At 36.7% G+C, this 19,991-nt stretch overlaps 1 protein-coding gene across 2 annotated transcripts in view; it reads right to left on the bottom strand.

The window, feature by feature from the left end:
* Positions 1-19,991, bottom strand: part of ABCB7 (ATP binding cassette subfamily B member 7) — a 166,117-nt gene that overhangs the window by 43,987 nt on the left and 102,139 nt on the right. For both annotated transcript variants that reach the window (XM_070365367.1, XM_005890529.3), the window contains exons 3-4: positions 19,230-19,316; positions 6,073-6,192 (exon numbers count right to left, since the gene is read on the bottom strand). In XM_070365367.1, the coding sequence (XP_070221468.1) occupies positions 6,073-6,192; positions 19,230-19,316 (207 nt within the window). The remainder of the gene's footprint in view (positions 1-6,072; positions 6,193-19,229; positions 19,317-19,991) is intronic.

Raw genomic sequence — 19,991 nt, 5'->3', positions numbered from 1 at the left:
AGGGAAGCCCTAGATACTGCCAAATGTCCCCTGAAGGGCAAAATCACCCCTAATTGGGAACCACTGATCTAATCAAATATGTACAGTATCTATATGCTGAAAGCTATAAATACATATGAAATAAATTACAGACGATCTAAATAAATGGGGAGACATACTGTGTTCATCAACTGTAAGAATCAACATAGTAAGGGGCATCAATTTTCCCCAAATTGGTCTAGAGATTTATTAAAAATCCATTTAAGAGTCCCATCCAGCTTGTTTGTAGCAATGATTGAAGAAAAGAAACTAGAAAAGCCAAAATAATTTTGGAAAAAAAATCAGAAGAACCATACTACCTCTCTTTAAGACGTACTATAAAACTACAATATGGAAGGCATTGTGATGTTGATGAATGGAGAGACACATAGATCAAAGAAACAATTCAGAAAATGATGACATCCAACTATCTATCTGAGAAAGAATAGTGGCTCCCTAAATATTTCCATGTACTAATATCCAGAACCTAGAAGATGATACCTTACATGGTAAAATGGACTTTGCAGATGTGATTAAAGAATATGAGCTGGGGAGAGTATTCTGGATTATCTAGGTGGGCCACATATAATCAAAAAGGTCCTTATAAGTGGGAAGTAGGAGGGCCAAAATGAAGAAAAAAATGATATGACTATAGAATCCAACAGTTAAGAGTCAAGAAGACTGAAGTTGCTGTTAGCTCTAAGATGGAGGAAGGGGCCTCAAGCCAAACGATCAGGTGACTTCTAGAAGCTGGAAGTGAAAGTGAACGTTGTTCAGTTGTGTCCGACTCTGGGACCCAATGGACTATACAGTTCATGGAATTCTCCAGGCCAGAATACTGGAGCGGGTAGCCTTTCCTTTCTCCAGGGGATCTTCCCAACTCAAGGATCAAAACTGGGTCTCCCACACTGCAGTGGATTCTTTACCAGCTGAGCCCTAAGGGAAGCCCCAAGAATACTCGAGTGGGTAGCCTATTCCTTCTCCAGCAGATCTTCCCAACCCAGGAATTGAATGGGGGTCTTTTGCATTGCAGGCGGATTCTTTACCAATTGAGCTATCAGAGAAGCCCAGAAGCTATAAAAGGCAAGGAAACTGATCCTCTCTCAAGAGACTCTAGAGGGAGCACAATCCCGCTAAATGCCTTTATTTTGATCCAGTGAAATCTAATTTTGGACTCCTGACCTTTAGAAACATAAGACAATAAATTCGTGTTGTCTAAGTACTAAATTTTTGAAAAGTTGTTATAGCAGCAATAGGAAACAAAGAAAATTCAATGGGGAGAAGAGAGCCTTCATGTAGGAACAACCAGACAAAACCACGAAACTTCACTTAAATGCAAAACAATAATTGATGCAAAATGGAGCACAGATCTAAATGTAAATATAACTTTTAGATGAAAACACAGGGGAAAATCTTAATGACCTTAAGTTAGGCAAATAGTTCTTAGACATAACAACCAAAACATAATCCATAAAGAAAAAAATGATGAACTGAAATCTATTAAAATTTAAAACATTTATTCTATAGAAGATACTATTAAGGGAACTGAAAAACAAGCTATACACTGGGAGAAAATATTTGCAAATTATATATCTGAGAAAGGTCTCATACAGAATATATAAATAACTCACTAAACTCAACAGTAGAAACAACAGTCCAAACAAAAAATGGACAAAACATTTGTATGGACACTTCATCAAAGTGGACATGGATGGCAACAAAGCACAAGCAAAGATATTCAACATCATTAGCCATTAGAGAAATGTATATTAAAGCCACAAGAAAGCACTATGCCTGATGATACCAAGGGTAGTACTAGGTTTGTGCAAACGTAATCACAGTTTTAGACCATGAACTTTATAAATCATTATAACTAGGCTCAAATACATCTTTATTAATCAAAATAAGAACCATTACAATCAATACATTTTTGCCAATGAGAAATTAGTTTCTTCATTCTTATATCATAAAAATCTGTGCTTCAGGATTCAACAAACTTTTTGGAAAGTATTTTCTGTGCCTGCTGGTTGTGGAATCATTTTCCCTGCAAAAATGGTGTCAAAATACTTGAAGAAGTAGTAATCAGTTGATGAGAGGTCAGGTGAATATGATGGACAAGGCGTAACTTTGTAACCAAATTCATTCAACCTTTGAGGCACTGGTTGTGCAACGTACAGTCAGTCTTCTCCTTTGTCATGGAGAAGACTTGGGCTCTTTCTGTTGACCAATGCTGGCTGCAGGCATTGCAGTTTTTGGTGCATCTCACTGATTTTGCTGAGCATATTTCTCAGATGTAATAGTTTTGTCAGGATTCAGAAAGCCGTAGTGGATCAGACTAGCAGAAGAACACCAAACAGTGATCATGACCTCATTTTGGTGCAAGTTTGGCATTGGGAAATGCTTTGGAGCTGCTTCTTGGTTCAACCGCTGAGCTGGTTATCATCAGTTGTCATATAAAATCCACTTTTCATCACGTGTCATAGTCTGATCAAGATATGGTTCATTGTTGTTACACAGAATAACAGAAAACGACACTGCAAAATGACAACTTTTTTTTGATTTTCTGGTTACCTCATGAGGCATCCACTTATTGAGCTTTCTCACCTCTCCAATTTGCTTCAAATGCCAAACGACTGCAGAATGGTCGACACTGAGTTCTTCAGCAACTTTTCATGTAGTTGTAAGAAGATCAGCTTCAATGACTGCTCTCAACTGGCCATTGTTAATTTTCAATGGCCGGCCACTATGCTCCTCATCTTCAAGGCTCTTGTTTCCTTTGCAAAAACTTTTTGAACCACCACTGCACTGTACCTTCATTCGGTGTTCGTGGGCCAAACCCAGTGTTGATGTTTTGAGCTCTCTGCTGCTTTACAACTCATTTTGAACTTGAATAAGAAAATCACTTGAATTTGACTTTTGTCTAACATCATTTCCAGAGTTAAAAGTAAATATAAAATAAACAGGAAGTGATATGTTATCGGAAGAGAAGACTCTACACATGGACATCACCAGATGGTCAACACCGAAATCAGATTGATTATGTTCTTTGCAGCCAAAGATGAAGAAGCTCTATACAGTCAGCAAAAACAAGACCAGGAGCTGACTGTGGCTCAGATCATGAACTCGTTATTGCCAAATTCAGACTTAAACTGAAAAAAGTGGGGAAAACCACAAGACCATTCAGGAATGACCTAAATCAAATCCCTTATGAGTATACAGTGGAAGTGCGAAATAGATTTAAGGGACTAGATCTGACAGACAGAGTGCCTGATGAACTATGGACGGAGGTTCCTGACATTGTACAGGAGACAGGGATCAGGATCATCCCCAAGAAAAAGAAATGCAAAAAAGCAAAATGGCTGTCTGGGGAGGCCTTACAAATAGCTGTGAAAAGAAGAGAAGTGAAAAGCAAAGGAGAAAAGGAAAGATATAACCATCTGAATGCAGAGTTCCAAAGAATAACAAGAAGAGATAAGAAAGTCTTCCTCAGCAATCGATGCAAAGAAATAGAGGAAAACAACAGAATGGGAAAGACTAGAGATCTCTTCAAGAAAATTAGAGATACCAAGGGAACATTTCATGCAAAGATGGGCTCGATAAAGGACAGAAATGGTATGAACCTAATGGAAGCAGAAGATATTAAGAAGATGTGGCAAGAATACACAGAAGGACTGTACAAAAAAGATCTTCATGACCCAGATAATCGCGATGGTGTGATCACTTACCAAGAGCCAGACATCCTGGAACGTGAAGTCAAATGGGCCTTAGGAAGCATCACTATGAACAAAGCTAGTGGAGGTGATGGAATTCCAGTTGAGCTATTTCAAATCCTGAAAGATCATGCTGTGAAAGTGCTGCACTCAATATGCCAGCAAATTTGGAAAACTCAGCAGTGGCCACAAGACTGGAAAAGGTCAGTTTTCATTCCAATCCCAAAGAAAGGCAATGCCAAAGAATGCTCTGACTACCGCACAAACTGCACTCATCTCACACGCTAGTAAAGTAATGCTCAAAATTCTCCAAGCCAGGCTTCAGCAATACATGAACCATGAACTTCCAGATGTTCAAGCTGGTTTTAGAAAAGGCAGAAGAACCAGAGATCAAATTGCCAACATCTGCTGGATCATGGAAAAAGCAAGAGTTCCAGAAAAACATCTATTTCTGCTTTATTGACTACGCCAAAGCCTTTGACTGTGTGGATCATAAGAAACTGTGGAAAATTCTGAAAAAGATGGGAATACCAGACCACCTGACCTGCCTCTTGAGAAACCTATATGCAGGCCAGGAAGCAACAGTTAGAACTGGACATGGAACAACAGACTGGTTCCACATAGGAAAAGGAGTACGTCAAGGCTGTATATTGTCACCCTGCATGTTTAACTTCTATGCAGAGTACATAATGAGAAATGCTGGCCTGGAAGAAGCACAAGCTGGAATCAAGATTGCCAGGAGAAATATCAATAACCTCGGATATGTAGATGACACCACCCTTATGGCAGAAAGTGAAGACGAACTAAAAAGCCTCTAGATGAAAGTGAAAGAGGAGAGTGAAAAAGTTGGCTTAAAGCTCAACATTAAGAAAACTAAGATTGTGGCATCTGGTCCCATCACTTCATAGGAAACAGATGGGGAAACAGTGGAAACAGTGTCAGACTTTATTTTGGGGGGGCTCCAAAATCACTGCAGATGGTGACTGCAGCCATGAAATTAAAAGACACTTGCTCCTTGGAGGAAAAGCTATGAGAAACCTAGACAGCATATTAAACAGCAGAGACATTACTTTGCTGACATAGGTCCATCTAGTCAAAGCTATGGTATTTCCAGTAGTCATGTATGGTTGTGAGAGTTGAACCATAAAGAGGGCCAAAGAACTGATGCTTTTGAACTACTGTGCTGGAGAAGACTTGGATTCCATGGACTGCAAGGTAATCAAACCAGTCTATCCTAAATGAAACCAACCTTGAATACTCATTGAAAGGACTGATGCTGAAGCTCCAATACTTTGACCACCTACTGTGAAGAGCTGACTCATTAGAAAAGACCCTGAAATTGGAAAAGATTGAAGGCAGGAGGAGAAGGGGACCACAGAGGATGAGATGGTTGGATGGGATCACCGACTCAGTGGACATGAGTTTGAGCAAAACTCTGGGAGATAGCGAAGGACATGGAAGCCTGGCATGCTGCAGTCTTGGAGATGTAAAGAGTCAGACACGAAACAGAGACTGAACAACAAATGACTATTATTGTACCTAAAGATAACAGACTTCACTGAGTTTAAAATCTGAATTAATTGAAAAGAGTTCTTCTTAAAAACCCAGTCATTATCCTAACTTGATTCTAACTTTGCCTTATTAAAATGTTTTACTGCACAGTGATGAACTGAGGTGGCTTGCTATTGTTCATTCGCTAAGTCGTGTCCAACTCTTTGCGACTGCATGGACTGTAGCACGCCAGGGTTCCCTGTCCTTCACCATCTCATGGAGCTTGCTCAAAGTTATGTCCATTGATTGGGTGATGCCATGCAACCATCTCATCCTCTGTTTTCCCCTTCTCCTCCTGCCCTCGATCATTCCTTGCATCAAGGTCTTGTACCAAAGTTTTCCTATTTTTCTTTCCTTCCCCCCCTTCATGTCACAGTGCTGCTTATCACTTATGACTATCAATGTACCTAAAATGTCTTCATCCTCTTTTCAATTTACTAGGAACTGAGAACTAAGCTTACCAGAAATATGTATCAATAAGAGCCAAAGGACTCTGATGAGCTTCTTTTATAGTTTATTTTGCTTTGTTACATCCAATGATCCTGCATCTTACACTGGTTTCAGGAGTGAATTCCATTAAGATGAGGCTGTTATAAGTCTGATCCATAGATAAATCAAACATTATCATATAATTTTCTGCTGACTGCACAGAAGAGTTACATAAATTAGGGTCCTAAACATTGAAAATACTACTCCAAAAGTGGCTTATATCAGCCTGAGTTTCATTATTAGAAAACGTCATGATACTTCATAGCTATAGCAATAAACGAAACATAATTCTTCTTATTCTTACCTTTGCTCCACCTAAAAATCCCAAGGAAATGGCAACTCTAGCTCGTAGATCTGGTCTGTCTTTGGGCCATACATAAGAGAGCATTGCTTTTATGATTTTCCGAGTATCAACATCTTTTAACTGTTGGAAGAGAGAACACAGCAGAGAGTATAACATGTCATTCAAATATAAGTATAGTTTAGTAATGTAGGATTATATAAATATTTGAAGAAAATACAAAAAACATTACAAATATAACTTTTATTCTGAATCTAAGGTCAATATCCTTTAAACTGAAACTAATTCAATAGATTTGAAAAAGCTACTTATTTCTCTTTGTTTCTTACTTTCAGCTATAGCCATCCTCATATTGCCAGAAAGTTATTCGTGTACTGTACATTTATTTCTTATCTACTAAGCTATCAAAATATTATATAAAATTTTAGAAACATTTCTATATTTTCATCTTCATGGTCAAAACTTTAGGTATACACACACATACATACACACACATACACACTATATATTTATATAAAATATTTTGGAACCCTAAATCCAAACTCATGATAGAGCAGAGTTACAGTGTTTAGTAAAGTACGAGTCTTGGGATTGACTATATAAAACAGAAGTTGGGTTAGGGTTATTTAAAAATTTCAACAAAACCATATTTTTCCAATCATACTTAATCTGACTTAAACCTACTGTACATTTTTCTTTTTCCCAAGTTCCCAAGGCAATGTTCCCATTAATAAATCTTTTTATTTTAGTTTCAGCATTTGGAAACAGAATATTAAGAATCAAAAGCACACTTTTCAAAGCCAAAATAAGATCAGTGTGTGTGTATACACACATACACACTCTCTCAAACTACCATTTTAGTTGGTGAAATAATCCCCATTTTAAAACTTGAGGTATCTACTCAATTTCTCGAAAACATATTAAAAAAGAAAAATAAGTTAATGCTCATTGTTGGTGAAAGTGTATGGAAATAGGTACTCTAATAACTGTTAATGGGAGAGCGCACTGTAATAATCTTTCCACAAAGTAATTTGATATCTGCCATTAAGCTTTGAAAATAATTCTGCCCTTTATGTCAAGAATTCTGGGAACTTAATGCTTTAAAAAAATATATGAATATTCTCCAAGATGAATCAATCTTACTTCCTGAAAATCTCTTGAATTTGTCTAGTTCTTTCTATTTCCACCACAAACGTAATCTATCACCATTTCTCACACAAACCACTGCAACAATCTCCTAATTGATCTCCTCCCATCCACTCTGCTCCTTGTCCAATTAGTTCAGCCTGCAAAGAAATATTCTCAGTTTAAAACTTTTCAATGGTATCCTATCACTCTTAGGATTAAGATCAAAGTCCATAACATGGCTTTGGCCTGGCCCCTAGCAACCTCTTTAGTCATATCTTATACAACTGATTTCAGTGTTCATGCCACATTATACCTTTCTTTCAGCTCCCAAAATAGACTATAATCTGGCCTGCCATGGGGCCTTTGCACAATACCTTTCACTCTGTCTACAATAATCTCTTTCTCTCTCTCTGTAATACCAACTCACCCTCAACTCCTTCCAACTAGTGAAAACTGCCAGCTCATGCAGCACTTCCTCAATGAGGTCTTCTTCCTTAATCCCAGTCAGGATCCTTGGCTCTATTCTCTCACAAAACAGTATTCCTTTTCTTTCAGAGAATCCATTTCAGTTATAAACTACATATATAGCAATGTGATTACCTGATTAACTGCTCTCCTGCGAGAATGTAAATTCCACATGAGTAGTAACTTTGTGCTTTGTGCTCACTGTTGTTGTTGTTCAGTCGCTCAGTTGTGTCTGACTTTTTGTGACCCCATGGACCACAGCACACCAGGCTTCCCTGTCCTTCACTATCTCCCAGAGTTTGCTCAAACTCATGTCCATTGACTTGATGATGCCACCCAACCATCTCATCATCTGTCACCCTCTTCTCCTCCTGCTCAGTGTTGTAACTCAATACTATATACAATGGCTGACACAGTAGGCAGTCAGTGAATATTTATTGAATAAAGACATGAAAATTTAGCTAAAAGGATGTTTATTTCCATGCTGCTTTGATAGGGAAAAAACTGGGTTTAAACTAAACAATCACAATGGGGAATTATGTAAATAAGTCACAGTGAATGCATACAGCAAAATATAGCCATTCAGAAATATATACAGTGACACAGAAACGTGTTAAGTGAAAAAACCAGAGTACGAAATGTATTTTCAGAGGACAAAATGTTATATGTGTATGAGTTTTACACATGCATACAAGTGGGTCTGGAAAGCAATACCCTTAAAGTGTTAACATTAGTAGCTTGAGTAGATGGAATCATTGATGATTTTTTTATATTCTTTTTGCTTTCTTGTTTTCTGTAGATCACATACAATAAGAAGAAAATGTAATTCATTTTGAGAGGGAAGAGTTAGATAATTTCAAGTAGATCTGCACAGCAAAGAATCAAGGGAAACTGTCAACATAAACCCAGGACAACATATTATACAGGGCAGTTTTTATATTATAGTTATTTTATCCAAGGCTCAGTATACTATTTTTCTAGTCTATTTTATTCAGTTTATGGAGTAAATAGTAAAAGAAACAAAACTGTCCATATTTATTGAAAACAAGATTACCTTCTTGAGCTGGTTTAAATAAACTGGATTACAAAGACAGGAAATGCTGAGAGTATAATTCTTAATGCTTTATTTTATACACACATATAATCACACATATGAGCTTTCATAACTGGTAGGGTATTTTAAAAAATGGAATAAGGCTGTAATTTCAAAATTCATGTTTCAAATTGAACTATTACTAAATAAAAATAATTTAATGTTTTATAACACAACCTGGACATTTCAACCACTCTCCCATTTCACAAGTTTCATCTGTTGTATTTTTCTTGCTGGAATAATGGAAAAAAGGCCTTGTTTCCATATATATTTAGAAACACTCTTTCCTGTCAAAAACCTTCTACAACACATCTCAAAATTTCTTCAATAAGGACACAGAGAAGTTATGGCTAAGAGCAAGAAAATTATCCTAGTTGGCTTAATAGTGCATAAAATGTCACCACTTCATTCAACAAAATGGGTTCTGAAGTTGTGTAATCATGCATTATGAGTCCATTAGGCTATAAGTACACGCCTTTCAGTTGCAGTGTAGATAATCAACTACAAAGTTTGGAAAATAATGTCTTTTTTTAAGGACAGGCCAATTCAAACAGCCATTTCAGAGGCTGAGGCACATTTTTAAAGTATTTTAAACCAACTTATTACTGCTGCACAAGAGTAAAATAAAACTGAAGGCCTTAATATAGATCCTGAAATACACCACCTTTCAAAATTACCACAGTTAATTCATACTGGACACCCAACAGTAATCTTGAAAGACAAAAGATTATCTAAGCTAAAAAAAGATTAGTCACAGCTTAGAGACTTGATCTTCACATCAACTAATCTTTTCACTTCAGACTGAGCAACACAAATAACATATACACCATTTTAAGATCACATTATTAAAGAAATGTGAAAAAGGTAGGAAATGGTCAAGAATGACAAGAAATTGAATTATCTGAAAACACACCATCTGAGGTGTAATTATAGCATGGGGGAAAAACTCCAATTTTCTTAAGAAAAGAAAATTCTTTCTCAGGGTAAAAATTCCTGAAGTAATCAACATAGTTTTTCTTTAAGCCTTGTTTACACATAAACAGAAAATATGAAATTTTATGAAATTCTTTACCTTTTCTGTTTATAATTTTCACAATAAATACAATTTAAAAGTCATTTAAAAGACATAACCATGATAACTACATATCAGACAACAAAAGTTCTCTAAAATGAACGCTAAAGAAATATCATTAAAAAGGCCTGTAAAAGTAGCAGTCAATCTGCTTTCTTACCCTGCTAATATATGCAATGTGGCCTTCCTGCCATAGCTAGATAGCCTCAAATTCAAAACACGAACCCGATATTTTAAGTCCCATTAAACTAGAAAACTACTACTATATTAGTATGAGGAATACAAGTTTTTAGAAAGGTCTCAACTATATACTCGGAGAAGGCAATGGCAACCCACTGCAGTACTCTTGCCTGGAAAATCCCATGGGTGGAGGAGCTTGGTAGGCTACAGTCCATGAGGTCACGAAGAGTCAGATACGACTGAGCGACTTCACTTTCACTTTTCACTTTCACTTTTCACTTTCATGCATTGGAGAAGGAAATGGCAACCCACTCCAATGTTCTTGCCTGGAGAATCCCAGGGACGGGGGAGCCTGATGGGCTGCCGTCTATGGGGTAGCACAGAGTCAGACACGACTGAAGTGACTTAGCAGCAGCAGCAGCAACTATATACTGGAATTAGCTAGCTATAATAGAGGGAAACAATTAGATTCAGAATAAAACCACAAGAGTAACTGAAGAAGGAATTCAAACTGGCTCACTAAGATCTTTGAATGGTTAACAAAATTGTACCTATTTTTTTCCCCTAGAAAGCATTTTTGGAAGAAACGGTTTGGAGACACCAAAAAGCTGTCAAAGAAGAGATGAAAGTACGTGAAAACAAGTTAGACAAAAAGAAAACAGCAGGTGTCAGAGAAAGAAGTTTAATTAATAATAGAAACAATGTCCATAAATATTTAACTAATGAATTAACTGTTCTTAAACACATGAGGACAAGTTCTAAGAGGAAGACCTAACTGTATTCAATTTATCAACATACAGTTATCTTTAATATCTGAAAATTTTGAATACCTAAATGCTTGATTTATTAAGTTATCACAACTTTGCACAGATTTATAAATATTTACTTATTTGGTATTAATATACAGTTTAATAAGCTTCATGTGGCTGAGCAGATAAGAAAAATAATAAAAGGAATATCTACTTGTACAGAGGGAGCTGAAACTGCAATCATAGCACGGTAAGCCAAAACAAACATGAACATAACATCAGAAGCACCTGACCCAATAGGGTATAACTGCAAAGCCACAAATTGTACTGCTTATATGCAGCAGTGCTCAATTCAACAGGATGACCTGAGGGAAAGATACAGTTGCTCATAGTCATAAGTGTTGTAAGTGAATGTTCATGTGTGAAAGTCGCTCAGTCATGTCCAACTCTTTGCTACCCCATGGACTACACAGTCCATGGAAATGTCCAGGCCAGAATACTGGAATGGGTAGCCTTTCCCTTCTCTAGGGAATCTTCCCAACCCAGGGATCAAACCCAGGTCTCCTGCAATGTAGGCAGATTGTTTACCAGCTGAGCCACAAAGGAAGCCCAAGAATACTCCAGTGAGTAGACTATCCCTTCTCTAGCAGATCTTCCTGGCCCACGAACTGAACCGGGGTCTCCTGCATTGCAGGTGGATTCTTTACCAACTGAGCTATCAGGGAAGCTCTTGTAAGTGAATACCTACAGCTAACAATCATGTAGACAGGACACAAAAAGGACAATTAAAAAAAAATTAAAACACACCTGGAGTAGCTCCCCTGGAAGAATTTTCAGATATTAAAGATAACTGTATATTGATATATTGAATACATTTTGCTTCTTAAGTCATTAACTTCTTATTTCTCACCAGATAAGGCTGTCCAGCACTGAAGCAAGAGCATTTTTTTTCTACCAAAAGTCCATTCATTTAAAGGGAGTGGAGCAATCTGGTCTTTGATAGGAAAATGAAAGAGTAAGAAAAGAGAAAATGATTTGTTGATAAAGACAGCAGAATCACTTTTTCTTCAGCTGATGAATTTATATACGAATTCTAGTTTTAGAGACATTCCTAAATTTCAATAGCAAGAAATATTCTTACAGAATCAAGGGCATTTGTTTAGAAGGAAACTAGTTAGGGTAAAACTTATGGAAAGGAAGAAAAATATACCAAAAAATTCTGGATGCTATTTGTTTTGTATAAATGTGAGTCATAGGCTGGATGTTTTCTCCATGAAAACTAATTAAGCAGAGAATTTGGAAATGCCCACAATTTTAAGGATAAGCAAACTGTCCAAAGAACTCTTTTCAATCCAAGCTAAAGATAACTAACTGCAATTAAAGGAATAATTTTAACCACTACTTCAATAATCTCAGGGATAACAGTAGCTTGATAAAAGCCAGGCAAAAGATAAGAAACTTGAGTAGATATTTCACAGAAAAAAACTAGAAAGTACATGGAAAACTTTCCCCACATTATTGGAAATATAAGTATAATGAATTTATGGGTGGAGGAGGAAGATATATTAATTGTCAGGAAAAGCTTTGCATTAATGTTACTTTCTCTACACCTTAAGGTTTGTTTTCTAGGCTCTGTTGGTCTGAAGCTGCAATGAAGAACTTATCTGGCAGTGAAAAGGCCCCAGGGAAAAAATGGCTTATTCTATGAGATGGAGTGGTACCCAAGTCAATTTAATAGTTATAATTAAAAAAAAAAAACTATGAAGTTGAATTATATTCTCAATGGCCAGTCAGTGAAAACTCTATCCCAAAAGGAGGTCAATTTGAGAAATCAAATAAAGATCACAAGGCTGCTTGATGATGGATGTTATCAGAGCTGCAAAAAGCCTCTCCATGTCATCCAGGTATTCCTGTACACTGGTCTGTGTGTCAACTCATTTTAACAAGTTTGAGAGCTTACTATTCCAGTCTCTCCCCAATCTTCAATTTTTTAATATCCTAAGTTGCTATTTCACTTGATTATACCAATATTTATATCAAAGCCTGTGACTGCTCTAGTAAATGCTCATCTCTCTTTTAATACTACTAGCTTCTGACAGTATTTAATCAATGAAGATATCTTTATACTTAAAAATGAGATAATGCTTTCACTGTCAGGGATAACAGTAGCTTGATAAAAAGCTAGGTCAAAAGATAAGAAAAAGCTGAGCAGATATCAAATGGAAAAATTTACAAAGTAGCTAGAAGACTTTTCCCACATTATTAGGGATAAAATGTCAAGGAAAATCTGGGAAGTAGCCCTTATATTAAGTTCTGCATTATTCACTTATTTATTCAGTTCAGTTTAGTAGCTCAGTTGTGTCTGACCTTTGCGACCCCATGAACTGCAGCATGCCAGGCCTCACTGTCCATCAGCAACTTCCGGAGTCCATCCAAACTCATGTCCATTGAGTTGGTGATGCCATTCAACCATCTCAACTTCTGTCATCAGGGTCTTTTCAAATGAGTCAGCTCTTTGCATGAGGTGGCCAAAGTATTGGAGTTTCAGCTTCAACATCAGTCCTTCCAATGAACACCCAGGTCTGATCTCCTTTAGGATGGACTGGATGGATCTCCTTGCAGTCCAAGGGACTCGCAAAAGTCTTCTCCAACAACACAATTCAAAAGCATCAATTCTTTGGTGCTCAGCTTTATTTATAGTTCAACTCTCACATCCATACATGACCACTGGAAAAACCATAGCCTGGACTAGATGGACCTTTGCTGGCAAAGTAATGTCTCTGATTTTTAATATGCTGTCTAGGTTGGTCATGACTTTCCTTCCAGGGAGTAAGCGTCTTTTATATTCATGGCTGCAGTCACCATCTGCAGTGATTTTGGAGCTCCCAAAAATAAAGTCAGCCACTGTTTCCCCATCTATTTGCCATGAAGTAATGGGACCAGATGCCATCATCTTAGTTTTCTGAATGTTGAGTTTTAAGCCAACTTTTTCACTCTCCTCTTTCACTTTCATCAAAAGGCTCTTTAGTTCTTCTTCACTTTCTGCCATAAGGGTGATATCATTTGCATATCTGAGGTTATTGATATTTCTCCCGGCAATCTTGATTCCAGCTTGTACTTCTTCCAGCCCAGTGTTTCTCAAGATATACTCTGCATATAAGTTAAATAAGCAGGGTGACAATATACAGCTTGACATACTCCTTTTCCTATTTGGAACCAGTTTGTTGTTCCATGTCTAGTTCTAACTGTTGCTTCCTGACCTGCATACAGGTTTCTCAAGAGGCAGGTCAGGTGGTCTGGTATTCCCATCTCCTTCAGAATTTTCCACAGTTTCTTGTGATCTGCACAGTCAAAGGCTTTGGGATAGTCATCAAAACAGAAATAAGATGATTTTATGGAACTCTGTTGCTTTTTCAATGATCCAGCAGATGTTGGCAATTTGATCTCTGGTTCCTCTGCCTTTTCTAAAATCAGCTTGAACATCTGGAAGTTCACAGTTCACATATTGCTGAAGCCTGACTTGGAGAATTTTGAGCATTACTTTACTAGTATGTGAGATGAGTGCAACTGTATGGTAGTTTGAGCATTATTTGGCATTGCTTTTGTTTGGGATTGGAATGAAAACTGACCTTTTCCAGTTCTGTGGCCACTGCTGAGTTTTCCAAATTTGCTGGCATATTGAGTGCAGCACTTCCACAGCATTATCTTTTAGGATTTGAAATAGCTCAACTGGCATTCCATCACCTCCACTAGCTTTGTTTGTAGTGATGCTTCCTAAGGTCCACTTGACTTCACATTCCAGGATATCTGGCTTTAGGTGAGTATTCACACCATCATGATTATCTGGTGTCAGGTGCCGTGTTAGGCATTACTGACAAAATGGAGGCATGGTCCCAACCCCCTCTCTGTCCCACAGGCACAGACCCCGGGATGAAGGAGTTAGGCCTTGTGATTCTGACTTTTTTTTTTTCCTCTCCTCGGCTGAGTTGACTGAAAAGGAGTATTAAGGTGCTTATTGTTCTTGAGAGGAGCATGAGAAGGCACAAAGCCTTCTGCAGCTGTGCTCAGAGAATAATTCATAAAGTTAATCATTGACATTTGTTCAAGGACTTTTACAAAAGAGTGTTCCAAGAGGAGCACATAAGCCACAGCTTGAGGCCATGGAAAGGTTCTGAAGCCTATTTGTGAGGAAAATATTTATGGCAAAGGAGTTTACTGAATTTAGGGCTTAGAAATAATTAAAATAGTTAGAAGTTAAAGATTTAAGGAATGTTGTAATGTTAGCATATTTTACTATAGTGTATAGAGGTTAGGAATTTTAGAGATACTAATAGCTAGAAGCCTTTTTAAGATATAGTGAGCTCAGGATGTTAGGGGCAAACAGGATTTAGAAAGATAAGAAATAAAGTGAGGAATGTAGCATGAGTTACAATGTAATCACAAGTTAACTATAGGACACATAAGAAGTAGATAATAGATGGTAAAGCTGATTCCGAGAGAATCACTGAAGCAGGAACTCTGTTTGAAGGGCAACAATGATTTATGGAGATAATAAATCTGGGTGAGGGGGAACTGAAAATGTCAAACATCTGACCTAATGCTTTTGTAAAAGTATAAAAGAAAATCTTAAACTTGAAATAAATGTGCAGTCCAAGAAAATTGAGAGGCTGCGTTGTTACTTGCTGACACCGTCCCTCCCTTCAGGTTGAATCCCTGGCTGCTGGAGCTGGACTCTGGCAATCTGGGTTGTGAAGATCTTTTTTGTACAGTTCTTCTGTGTATTCTTGACACCTCTTCTCATACCATTTCTGTCCTTTATTGAGCCCAACTTTGCATGAAATGTTCCCTTGGTATCTCTAATTTTCTTGAAGAGATCTCTAGTCTTTCCCATTCTGTTGTTTGCCTCTATTTCTTTGCATTGATCGCTAAGAAAGGCTTTCTTATCTCTCCTTGCTATTCTTTGGAACTCTGCATTCACATGGGTATATCTTTCCTTTTCTCCTTTGCTTTTTGCTTCTCTTCTTTTTTAAGGCCTCCTCAGACAGCCATTTTGCTTTTCTGCATTTCTTTTTCTTGAGGATGTATTTATTAGTACAGGATTATCTTTCTGGAGTAGAAATGGCAACCCACTCCAGTATTCTTGCCTGGAGAATCCCATGGACAGAAGAGCCTGGCAGGCTATAGTCCACAGGGTCGCAAAGAGTCGTACATGACTGAGCATGAATGCACAGGATTATAAAAATAAATGTACTAATAGATGCTTCTTTATCTAAATATACTAGTATCTAGTATATATCTAAATATACTAATTTAGATACCTAAATTAGTATGGTGGTTTAGTTGCTAAGTCATGTCCAACTCTTGTGACCCCATGGACTGTAGCTCGCCAGGCTCCTCTGTCCATGGGATTTTCCAGGCAAGAATACTGGAGTGGATTGCCATTTCCTTCTCCAGGGGATCTTCCTGACTCAGGAACTGAACCCAGGTCTCCTGCATTGCAGGCAGATTCTTTATTGACTAAGCTATGAGGGAAGCCCCTAAATTAGTATAGGATTATCTAAATATACTAATAATCTAAATACTATCTAAATATACTAATTATCTAAATATACTAATAAGATTATCTAAATATACTAATAGATGCCTCTTTAAAAGAGGGGCATAAAAAAGTTTAAATGCAGAGGTAAAGTCCCAAAAATCCTTTAAAAATTTGAAGATTCTATTATAAAACAAGCAATTCTTTAATTCATCTATTTAAAAAAGAGGAGCTTCCAAATAGTGAAACTGCCACTCTTTTTTCACAACCCCTTTACTATAGCCACAATGGGTAAACAAATGATTTAAATGCCTTCTGAGAAGAATTATTAATGCTTATTAAAAGTTTGGAACATACAAGTACAAATGCACAGAAAGTAAAGTGATAAAAATTTCAGTTGGTTATAAGGTAAAATCTATAATTTGTAGAGTGATAAAATTTCTATATGGTACTTTAGATATTCTGCCATCTAAACTCTTAAGTTTCTGGGGACTTCCCTGGTGGTTCAGTGGTTAAGAATCCATCTGCCAATGCAGGGGATACAGGTTCAATCCCTGGTTCCACATGCTATGGCGTAACTGAGCCCGTGTGCAACAACTACTGAAGCCCTCACACCCTACAGCCCATGCTCCGCAACAAGAGAAGCCATTGCAATGAGAAGCCTATGCACCACAACTAGAGAGTAGCCACCACTTGCTGGAACCAGAGAAAGCCAGCAAGCAGCAACAAAGGGCCCATGCACCACAACGAAGACTCAGCACAGACAAAAATAAATACATAATAAATTTAAAAATAAACTGTTGAGTTTCTCAATAGCAGGGACTATGTCTTTTTCATTATTGTATCTCCAGTTACTTAACATAGTTATGCACAAGGCAGGTATTCAATAATACATACATCTAAAATGAATGAATAATAGTAGAGTATAGGACTTATAATAATCTCACATTGTAGTAACAGCAGGTAATATTTACTGAACATTTCCTGTGACAGGCACTATTCAAGAGCTTTGAATGGTGTGAATCATCCAAATTCCCTTTGCTGTGTTTATCATCCCCATTTTAAAGATGAAGAAACTGATACATACAGAGATTAAGTAACTTGCTCAAAGTCTTTCCAGTAGGAAGTGATGGAGCCAAGATTCAAATCTAGGCAGTCAGTCTCTCCAGCTCAGGCTGTTAAGTAGAACTCCATACTACCTCTTCTGACATGAGTTTGAACACGCTCTGGGAGATAGTGAAGGACAGCGGAGCCTGGCAAGCTGCAGTCTATGGGGTTGCAGAGTCAGACACAACCTAGTGACTGATCAACAATAATAACACTGCCTCTTTTCTGGTGTGACTTCATGCTTTATTGTTCTCTGATTACTTTTAGCTAATGAGGCTGAAGTAACACAAAGAGGGCAGGGAACAAAGGAAAAAGAGACCAAATATAAAGATTTACAATGAGTTTTGCTTTGCTTTTACTTTCTTGGAGAATAAAGAATCTATCTTGAAGTCTACATTGCTTGAGTCTAAGAGACATGACTTTTCCTGCATTATTATAGATAATGCTTATATATATATATATATATATATATATAGATAATGCTTTTCCTGCATTATTCAACATATTTTGGGTATGTTTAGAGCATTACTTATAAACTATCCTTAAGAGGCCTTGCTGACAATCTTGAAAGCTGAGAGACTGATGCAAACAATATGGTGTCATGCCATATCCATATATCAATAATATATATTAAACAAATTTCAGTATTTATTTTATTTTTTAAAATTCTAAATGGCATTGAAACATGTATAATATCATATGTGAAATGAATCGCCAGTCCACGTTCAATGCATGATACAGGATGCTCAGGGCTGGTGCACTGGGATGACTGGGATGACCCAGAGGGATAATATGGGGAGGGAGGTGGGAGGGGGTTCAGGATGGGGAACACGTGTACACCCGTGGTGGATTCATGTTGATGTATGGCAAAACCAATACAATTAGCCTCCAATTAAATAAATTTATATTTAAAAAAAATGACAATCAGGACAAATGTTAATATGCAAAAATGGGAAAGAAACATGAATGTGATGTGTTTTAAATTCTGTGAGAGAAGCTACATGGGGGATTAAAGAAACAGGGAGAAAAGCACCAGAAAGGTTTTCTTACCAATCACCTCCCACCAATAAAATACTAAAATTTATTTACTTCTCTGAAATTTAGAGAGTGTTTTTACATAAAATTTGTTCACTTGCCACTAACCCTGAAAATATCATTTCTGCTTAAGAGATACCATGTATATACTGGTTGGGTCAAGTTAGAGAAGAAAATAAAGGCAAACTTAGAGAAAGAAGGTCAGATGGAGAATTGTATAACAGTATTCCAATGACAGTTCCACTCACTTAGAAAAAGTGTAGTGCACTTTCAATCTTTTGATTTCAGTGAACTTACTGTTTAATCTTGTCTGTATAATGATAATGATAAAGAACATGGATAATTAAATAAATGGATGGTGTAAATGGAGTATTTTCCATGAAGCTAGGGGAAATTCTAGAATCTTTCTAAACCAAGAATATAGAAGGGAAAATGTTATCATTAACACACACACACACAACTTGTAAGAGCTAAACATAATTTATCTCATAAGGATAGATGATAATAACATATAACCTCAACAAATACTACTTAAAATAAAGACTAAAATGTTTAGTTTGGTAACTAACTTTTTTATTTTTTAGTCAATCATGACATTTTTTGTCTTAAGCCTGAGAAAAATTCATCTACATAACCATATGGTTTTATATTAGAAAATCTGCAGTTACATGAGTCAATCAAAATATTCTGGAACATAATAATTATATATATATATATATATATGTATATGTATATGATTATAGCTATCTTCCAATCAGCTATAAGAATTTTAAGGTACTTGTTATTGTCTCTTACCCCTTCTTTTGGGTCTGTGTGGAGTCCTCCTCCTGCATGACCATGCCAACATGTCCTCTTTTCTATCAGTGGCCATGCCTGGAGAGCCTAGTTGAAGATAATACCAAGCCATCCATTAGCTATTAAAGAATCTCAGATCTTTAAAAATTTGACTTAGGCAGTCTAATCTGATGAATGTCCCCCCAAAAAATTCAGAGGCGTAGCTTTGAGCCTAGCATACCTAAGTAAAATACCTTCATAATAAGCTTACAGATACACTTACACAAAGAATATTGAGATATAACAAATTACTCATACAGAAGTTACTTTCTCTAGTTTTTGAAATTAATATTTAAAAGATTTAACTTGTAATGTACTTCTATTTGATTTATACCAGCTTTCTTATTATCATTTGCTACTAAGTACTGTGTAATCCTTAACTCTTATCACTGGCAAGTATATAATAAAGTTAATTAACTGTATCCCACGTGCTTTCCATGTGTATAACATTTTTGCTTTATAATTCAATATAGTTGATTCTTTATAACTCATTTTTATTATTCTGACTTGCATATATATATATATATAGAAACAAAGTATCTTTAACCACATCACAGTCTATCTTATGTTACAGTAATTTGTATAAATCTTTTGTTTTTACTCCTACATGGTAAATTTCTTAAGACTATGGACATTCTCTCATATCCTTGTATCTCCTATGGCCCATACCACCATACCACGCATCTGTGTCTTGCAGATGTGCTTGTTGAATTAGTTTATAAA

Source organism: Bos mutus, chromosome X (assembly GCF_027580195.1).
Source record: "Bos mutus isolate GX-2022 chromosome X, NWIPB_WYAK_1.1, whole genome shotgun sequence".
Classification (NCBI taxonomy): Eukaryota; Metazoa; Chordata; class Mammalia; order Artiodactyla; family Bovidae; genus Bos; species Bos mutus.
Note: the sequence above shows the minus strand (reverse complement) of the source record. Positions and strands in the feature narration are given on the sequence as shown.